This window comes from Pundamilia nyererei, unplaced genomic scaffold (assembly GCF_000239375.1).
Source record: "Pundamilia nyererei isolate P.nyererei 1_Seehausen unplaced genomic scaffold, PunNye1.0 scaffold00130, whole genome shotgun sequence".
NCBI classification, from domain to species: Eukaryota; Metazoa; Chordata; class Actinopteri; order Cichliformes; family Cichlidae; genus Pundamilia; species Pundamilia nyererei.
The window spans coordinates 1,770,024-1,778,309 of record NW_005187531.1 but is presented as its reverse complement, the minus strand read 5'-3'; the positions used below and the strand labels follow the sequence as shown (position 1 = coordinate 1,778,309).

At 43.4% G+C, this 8,286-nt stretch overlaps 1 protein-coding gene across 2 annotated transcripts in view; it reads left to right on the top strand.

Moving 5' to 3' along the window:
• The window catches only part of elk3 (ETS transcription factor ELK3), a 16,072-nt gene that overhangs the window by 3,754 nt on the left and 4,032 nt on the right, over positions 1-8,286 (top strand). The window contains exons 3-7 of one of the 2 annotated variants that reach the window (XM_005743358.2): positions 74-134; positions 281-490; positions 4,200-4,447; positions 4,541-5,269; positions 6,450-6,572. In XM_005743358.2, coding sequence (XP_005743415.1) covers positions 4,241-4,447; positions 4,541-5,269; positions 6,450-6,572 — 1,059 coding nt within the window. In that variant the 5' untranslated portion in view covers positions 74-134; positions 281-490; positions 4,200-4,240. The remainder of the gene's footprint in view (positions 1-73; positions 135-280; positions 491-4,199; positions 4,448-4,540; positions 5,270-6,449; positions 6,573-8,286) is intronic. The other variant, XM_005743359.2, reaches the window with a different exon arrangement.

Genomic DNA, 8,286 nt, shown 5'->3' with positions numbered 1-8,286 from the left:
TGTGTGTGTGTGTGTGTGTGTGTGTGTGTGTGTGTGTGTGTGTGTGTGTGTGTGTGTGTGTGTGTAAAAACAGGAACCCCTCCCGGTGAGCAGGAAGAAGGTGACGTCAGTTGTCACTTGGCTCAGCGCTGAGGGTAGTCAAGATTACAATATTTCTGTGTGTGTGTGTGTGTGTCTGACACACAGAGAGAGAGAGTATTCTAAAAGAGGAGGTGTGTTTATGGGAAGTAGAAATTTTGTGTTAACGTGTGCACGCGCCTGTGTGTATGTGTTTACACAGACTGGAATACTGCGCCAGAGGAAGTGCGCCCGTTCTCCGTCTACGCGTCCCGACTTCCTGCTCTGAGCAGGAGAGAGAAAAGCTGCGGATCCGCTTTCAGACAGCGGGGCAGCAGCAGCAGCAGCATGGAGCCCCAACACACCTCGCACACACCGCTTTAAAGACACAAACCCACACATCGCACACGGACAGAGGAGCAGCCACAGCTAGGTAGGTGCCATATTTCCTGCTATGGGCAACTTTCTGAAGTTATGTGTCTGAGCACATTTGGGCGTAATAGAAAGACAGAAACGAGCTCGCGTTAGCTGTTGGTGTATCTGCTGAAGTCCTGTAACGGTCAGGCAGTCACTGTCAACTTGAAATCCGACTAAAGTCGCGCGTAAAGTTGTGCGTAACGAGGTAAAGCTGTGCGTAAAAATGTGTTAAAGCTGCGGTTTTAGCACTCTGCTTTGGAATCAAAACTGACCCCGCTGATGGGAGCTACATTTGGGGGTAAAGAAAAGGATTAAAAGAGGTTAGAATGGTGGCTGCTGTGGAAAAAAATCAGCCGTGGCTCCTTTAAAAATCTAGTAGTAGAATTTCTGGTTTGTCTGGACCTCGCAGACTAATTGCCATGCGCTTCCGGATAGAAGCTGGCAGCAGACAACATCTTGAAAATGAGTCACTGGTGCAAAAACAAAGAACCGTTTGAGTTCCAGCAGAAACCCCTGCTCTCTTTCCACAGACTTACACTCTCACACACAGACATACTTCCAAAAATAAGAAATACACAGCCTAAAGAAAATGGATAGACTCATATGTGGCTTTTGGTTTGTTTCTGCTGGACTGAAGAGCCCCCAGAAGACACTGGCAGAAAATCCCATGGATAAACATTTGCAGTAGGAGAATTTTTTTATGTACAGATCTTCCATGACTTGTGAGCTTGCACAAGAAGAGGGAGTTTATGGACAAGCAGATTTTAAGCACTGAAACAGCGGACCAGTGCTCCAGACTGCTTTTATTCTGAAATTCCAAATAAATCAGCAGTTTTTGTGGCTTTGTTCATCTCCTCAACAGACTTGCAGAGTATAGATCAGAAAGTTTGACACCGAGGCATACATGTATACCCCATATAACAGATCTATATAGAAGTATAGACCGTGTGTGTGTGTGTGTGTGTTCGTTCCCAGTGGGTCTCTGTGACAGGAAGTCCTGGATAGGAAAGGTCTCTCACCGGGAATGACGCCCCTGAAACTGAATGACAGGAAGTCCTCGTTTAGACAGACGGACATCAGTACAGTTCTTCCATCACTTCACACACACACATTCAGGAAATAGGAAGTGAGAACACACTTGCTTGTGTGTGTGTGTGTTCACGATGATGGGTCATTGTTTGCACGAAATGCACTTTCACCCCTACCCCCCTTTTGCTGGTTGGTTTCCTTTCAGAAAGACACAAAGGGAAAGGTGTACGCTGTATTTTTAGATCGAATCAGTAGTTGATTACTCCGACTATTAGCGGTTATTTGTTATTTTTCGTTTCGCAGTGTGCAGCTCAGGCACTGTAATTTAATTTATTTGACAAAGGAGGCAGGGAGCGACAGGCAGACACCCACAGGTAAACATGTCAGTTAAAAACCCAGGCTTGCCTTGGCAGAAGATCACTGACCACATCCTGTTTTATCACCATGGGAACATCCAAAAACCAACCAACCAACCAAATGTATGAACCTCTCTCTCTCGTTCTCTCTGTGTCACACACGTAATACTAGAGCTCATGCACACATGCGAAATAACAAGAAGCACAAAGAGCAGTGTCGGAGTTTGAGGAAATCCCAGAGAGATTTTATTTTTGTTTGTTTTTGGAAATTGTTTTGCATCTTAAAACAAAACTGAAAAATGATCAAAGAGCTCTTTTCAGAAATTGTAACACTAGTGATCCACCCCAACATGTACTGTAACACACACACTTCCACACACACACACAAGTAGCGGGAGGAAGTAGCAAAGAACACAAACCAGTACCCACAGACACATGGTTTACATATCTCACACTAATCAACTGTAAGCAAAAGTAGTCCAAGTAAATACGAACAGAGCTAACAACTGTTGGCTTTCTGATCGTTTAAGATTCACAATAATGGAAGATTTTGGCAAGAAAATGACCTTTAATGCAGCAAATCATTTTTCATACCCTGTGTATAAATCTTCTGGGTGTGTCATTAAAGCATAAATAACCAAATAATGGGCTGATTTTCATTTCAAATGGAAATGCATGGGTGAGCGCCAGCTTTTGTGCATCAATATAGAATGGAAATGTTTTATTTTTGTAATGCAAAGCACCAGGTAATAATTCAACATACGCTGACAGTTTCCCCAAGTGTGTTATTTTGCTTTTTGAGGAGGACCAACGCATGGGGGAGGAATATGACGTGTTCCCCTTGAAAGTTACCCGTATGCCTTGATAAACATCCATATTCACAGATGACCGTTGCATGTCTGTTCTAAAAGCTCTTTTATTACTCTGTTATTCAAAGGTTGAGTTATTTGAACATGTGTTAAACATGTTTGAACCAGAAGAAGGATCAGCATACACTTTAGTTTTGATGCCAACAGTCTTTCTCTTCTCCACCCACCAACTACCCTTTTCCTTTCTTTTTATGATGTCTTCTTTCACAAGTGAGTCTTGGAAAGATTAAAATCTATAACCTTTTAAGGACACTGGATGACTTGCATGTATTGTGATGTACTTTAAGTACGGTTTTCCACAAAAGTTAACCCGCTGCGTGAAATGCAAATGCAAACTTTGAATGTGATGCCATCAACAATGTCCAGATATATCTTTGAAGCACAGCAACATTTATCAGTAAAAGGGATCAGCTGACTTGCAAATATTTTTATTTACATTTTACACAGCATCCCATTCTTCAATTAGATTGTTTTTCCAAGTTCAAGGTTCTCATTTATTTAAGTTCACTGGGAATGGTGTATTGTATTTCTAATAAAAGTGATCTTTAAATCTGCATTAATCAATATTTTTATGACACCAAGTTCACATTATTAATATAAAATTAATATTTGTAATGCATAGAGTGTCACAAATTCTATCAGCCAACTGTGCAGTTTATAAGAAGACCTTTTAATGTCTTTTATATGGCAGCCCTGGAAGTCAAATGCAGTGCAACTTTAGGAAACACCAGCAAATAGAAAAATCCTGCAGTAATTTTTTTTAAATTGTTTTTTGTTTGTGAGTTTATTTCTTTAGTTGCAGTGCTTTTAACCTCTCAGGGCCATCATAGTTTGAGCTCATTGTTTTGGTTTAGCTCATCGTAGCACGTTGAAGCTAAAGAACTAGATATTTCATTCTAAAGGGACTAAGAGCTAGATGGGCTTTTTTTGTTATCAAATGTTTATTGTCTTTAGACAAACATAAACATGTAATCGGTATTATTAAAAACTACAATAAAGAACCAACTCATCCAATAAAAAAACATAAAAGAAAAAACAGGTCCAGAATGAGGCAAGAGAGACAAGAAAGGGGGAGATGAAGATGACAAGACTTGGGCCCAAGTCATATCAGATCTTAAGTTTAACTGTGAATTCATGGAGTAAAAGAACATAGAGTTGTTAGCTATTATCACAGAAGCCGCTGTAAGTTGTAGACTTGTAATGCACCAGCAAGGAGAACACTTCCTATCAGCATCATAACTTCCAGAGATTCATATGTGACATGCTTTTACTCGTCCAACAGTTGACATGTGAATGTTCTGGTACAGATTCAACTATAGAAGAGATGCGCTCTTCCTTACTGCACTCTTTGTGCAGTAAAGAATTTATTGTCACTCTACAGATGTACAGAGAGATACAGAAGCAACCCCTGCAAAGGAATATAGGCCATTCCAGATTGACTGTTTCTCCTGATCTGATTTTTTTACTGCAGATCACCTGTGTCTTTGGTGTCCCCGTTCCCTCCCCATCATCATGGAGAGCTCCATCACACTCTGGCAGTTCTTGCTGCAGCTGCTGCTCGACCAAAGCCACAAACATCTTATCTGCTGGACATCCAATGATGGCGAGTTCAAGCTGCTCAAGTCAGAGGAAGTGGCCAAGCTGTGGGGCCTGCGCAAGAACAAGACCAACATGAACTATGACAAGCTGAGCAGAGCACTGCGCTACTACTATGACAAGGTACGCAACTTATATATCTAAGCTACACAACATTGAAGTGGTTTGTCTCCTCAGTTGTAATGAACTGCACATCTCATCGTGATTCTCCTGCAGAACATCATCAAGAAGGTGATCGGTCAGAAGTTTGTCTACAAGTTTGTGTCGTTCCCTGAGATTCTGAAGATGGACCCTGCATTGGTGGAGTCGGGTCGCAGCAGTGAGGAAAGCGGGGGCACCGCATCAGAACCCGAGGCTGAAGATGAGGATGGGGGTGAGAGGAACCAGTACCTCCACTCCGGCCTGTATTCCTCCTTCAAGATCAGCTCCCTGCATCACTCCTTAGAGCAGCACCGGCCAATCAAGACAGAGCCCAGATCCGATCGTCCGGACGACGGCTCCTCTGTCATCCGATTCATGACCCACCGTGGCCACTCCTCGCTCCCCTCCACCCCACCCCCATCCTCAACCGAGAACTCCCATTCCTCCAGGCCGTCTCCTCAGCTGGCCTGCTCTTCCTCCTCCTCATCCTCCTCCCCTCCACAAAGCCCCACCCATATGCTAGTGAGAGTGGGAGTCCAGAGCACAGATGCAGATGAATTGGAGCCCAGTGCACAACCTCTAAACCTGTCATCTGGTCAGAGAGACAGGGAGAGGTTACAGAGCAGGACAACACCAGAAAGGAGGGGACTGGCCAATAGTACGCCTCTAAAAGGAAGAAAACCGAAAGGCTTGGAAATCTCCGCCCCTTCACATCTCTTGACAGGAAGTGACCTTGTCTCACTTGCCCTCAACAGCCCAGCTCTGCCATCTGGGTCTCTGACCTCAGCCTTCTTCACAGCACAGGTACAACGTGACACATTACACACTTGTTATACACACATTCATGCTTCCAGAAATGCAGTAGGTAATAGGTGAGGAATGAGGAGATGAGGGTCAGACGAGCGAAAGAAGAGATTTTTGGATGAGGAAAGTCAGACAGGGAGGAGATGGAAAGAGGTGAGCGGAAAGAAAAGGAGGAAGGGAGGGAGGGAGGGAGGAGGTTCATAAGTGAAGCCATATGTTCATGCAGCTTCCGATTCACTGGCAACAACACACTGACCAAACCAGGACAGTCTGACTACATTCAGACATTCGGCGAACGCTCTTATCCAGACTGACTAATCATACACTGCTGTGCATACATCACTGATGGAAAATAAAAGTATAGGCTGACCTGTTCACTCATTATTTCAAAAGTTGAGCTGCGTTCATGTGCACACTTATTTAATATTAGTATGTATAACCCACTTTCACCCACGGGAACACATGGGAATTTTAATAAAAAGTCTGGAACTTTTTAAAGACCTTGTTCCCCCCCTTTTTCACTTCCTGGATCACAACCAGAATAGAACTGTGAGAAACAAGTTTATGGTGTTTGCTTTTTTTTTTCTTTCTTTCAAATTTCGTAGGTTGTGGTTGGTAAAGAAGCAAAAATCCATTAAATCGTGCGCCACAAACAATCTTAATCTAGTTCAGTGGACCGGACATCAATAAATGGTTTATAACAAGGTTCATAAGACAGCTTTGAGTGGTAAAACAAAAGACATTTGAGGTCCTGGAATTACCAGACAGATCAATGGCAGGCAATCAAGTAAAGGTCATCAGCTAAAAACCATAAGTATACAGCCGTCTGCAGTCTAGCATTGCTGAAAGTGTAACTGTACTGACAGTGGGAACACAAAAGCATTCCTTTACCTTTTACAGACTGTTGAAGAAAAGAAAACCAAACTGCTTTTATATATCTCAGAAAGCCGAGACAGAAAGTAGATGTCATGAATTTTGCATGAGTGGGGCTTCCTGGTCTGCATGGAGACAGTCTGCCAAGTCGGTTTGAGATCACTAGAGGGCACACTTGGCTTTGAGCTCTGGGTGAGACTGAGTGACACGACAGCCTCGCCGCTTATGTGCTGCCAGAATAAACACCATCATCTATTTCTTAGTGTATTTATTCCCTGACATTTCATTTGGGGTTTTGTCTATGTAGACTCCGTCTGGTCTGCTGCTCACTCCCAGCCCTCTGCTCTCCAATATCCAATTCTGGTCCAGCCTCAGTCCAGTGGGACCCCTGAGCCCTGCCCAACTGCAGAGCCACGCGCCCCTCTTCCAGGTAACAGTCATTTATTTTTATTTCCATGCATGTGCACGGGCTGTCTTCAGCAGCTGCAGATATTTGCCAAGCCTCTGTTAAATCTAAAAATATCTTAACTTCAGGAACGGACCACAGGCTCGAGCTACATTGTTAAAAGTTGATTTGATTTTAACTGGATTCAGTTTTGTTTAGCACCAGGTTACAAAACAACTCAAGGTATTGGAAAGCAAAGATCAAAATATTAGACAGAGAACCCCAAAGGATCCTCTATGAGCAACATTTGGCAACAGTGGGGATAAAGAACCCACCTCCAAGAGGAAGTGGTTGCCAGCAGATCCAAGGAGGGAGAGCATGTCTGCTGCATTCTTACACTTACATTGATTACATTGGTTTTGTCACTGATGGTTAATCAGCAAAAACTACACTCTTTCTACATAGACTATGATGGATGTACTTCCCAGGGGGACTGCATTGGCTAGAAAAACAATCCCTGCAGAAGATATCAAGATAATGATTGTTACAGAATGATGTTCATTTTGTAAATTGTGGTCAAACAGACACAAAGCAGGTTATGACTGTATGGCCACAAAGTGTGAAATTAAATGACACTGCACAATTCCTCAGGTTGCCTCACTCATCATGTTGAGACCTGTTAAAATGCTCAGCTGGAGGCTTCAAGATGGGACTTCTAACCATGATGAACTCATCTTTTATATACAGTCTATGTCTTCACCTAAAACCAACATAGACAATTTTTGGCAGTTTCTACTTGATGAGGACATGAAAAGATAAATGTTTTCATCTTTAAGTGTAGTGATGTGCCCATAAACTATCTCAGTTTACACAAACTGCTCTTTATAGTCATTTCATATGGCATTGAGACAAGCAGTTGCAGTTGTTTTCTCACATTAATGTGTGTGAGGTGTGTGTGTGATTCACTTTATGCCAAGGGTTTCAAAATAAGCTGCAGATGTTTCCGTTTTGGTGTGGACAAGAAAAGAGGGCAACTTCCTGTTGTCTAGGGGGAAAAGAGAGTCTCTCCCATCCAAGTCAGCTCTCACACACACACTACAACAAATAAACTTTTAAACCGAGCATCAAATACACAGTTTTAGTCCTGAGAACAGGATTTGGTCCCAGTGTCGTCCTCACAATGTCTTGAAACCTGAAGCACTTCCTCCAGCAGACTGTTTAGACATTGGCATGAAACAATTTTTACACTGACTTATACATTAGTCTGTTATATACTTACATAGTAATGTTAGTATATAACAGACTAATGTACGAGTCCAGCGTAAAGCCACAAATAAAAACGACATGCTTTAAAGGTGATTTGATTTTTTTGTGATTTGCTCGTAAAAGCAGCAGACCTGCGACCATATGTTCTGGACACTCGGGTAAAGAGAGGGGCTGAGCTGTCAACTGATCACCACCTGGTGGTGAGTTGGATCAGGTGGCCGGGGAAGACGCTGGACAGACCTGGTGCACCTAAACGCGTAGTGAGGGTGTGCTGGGAACGTCTAGCAGAGGCCCCAGTCCGCGAGATCTTCAACGCACACCTCCGGCAGAGCTTCAACAGCATTCCGAGGGAGACTGGGGACATTGAGTCCGAATGGACCATGTTCAGCGTCTCCATTGCTGAAGCTGCTGCATTGAGCTGCGGCCGCAAGGTGGTTGGTGCCTGCCATGGTGGTAATCCCCGAACCAAATGGTGGACACCAGAGGTGAAGGG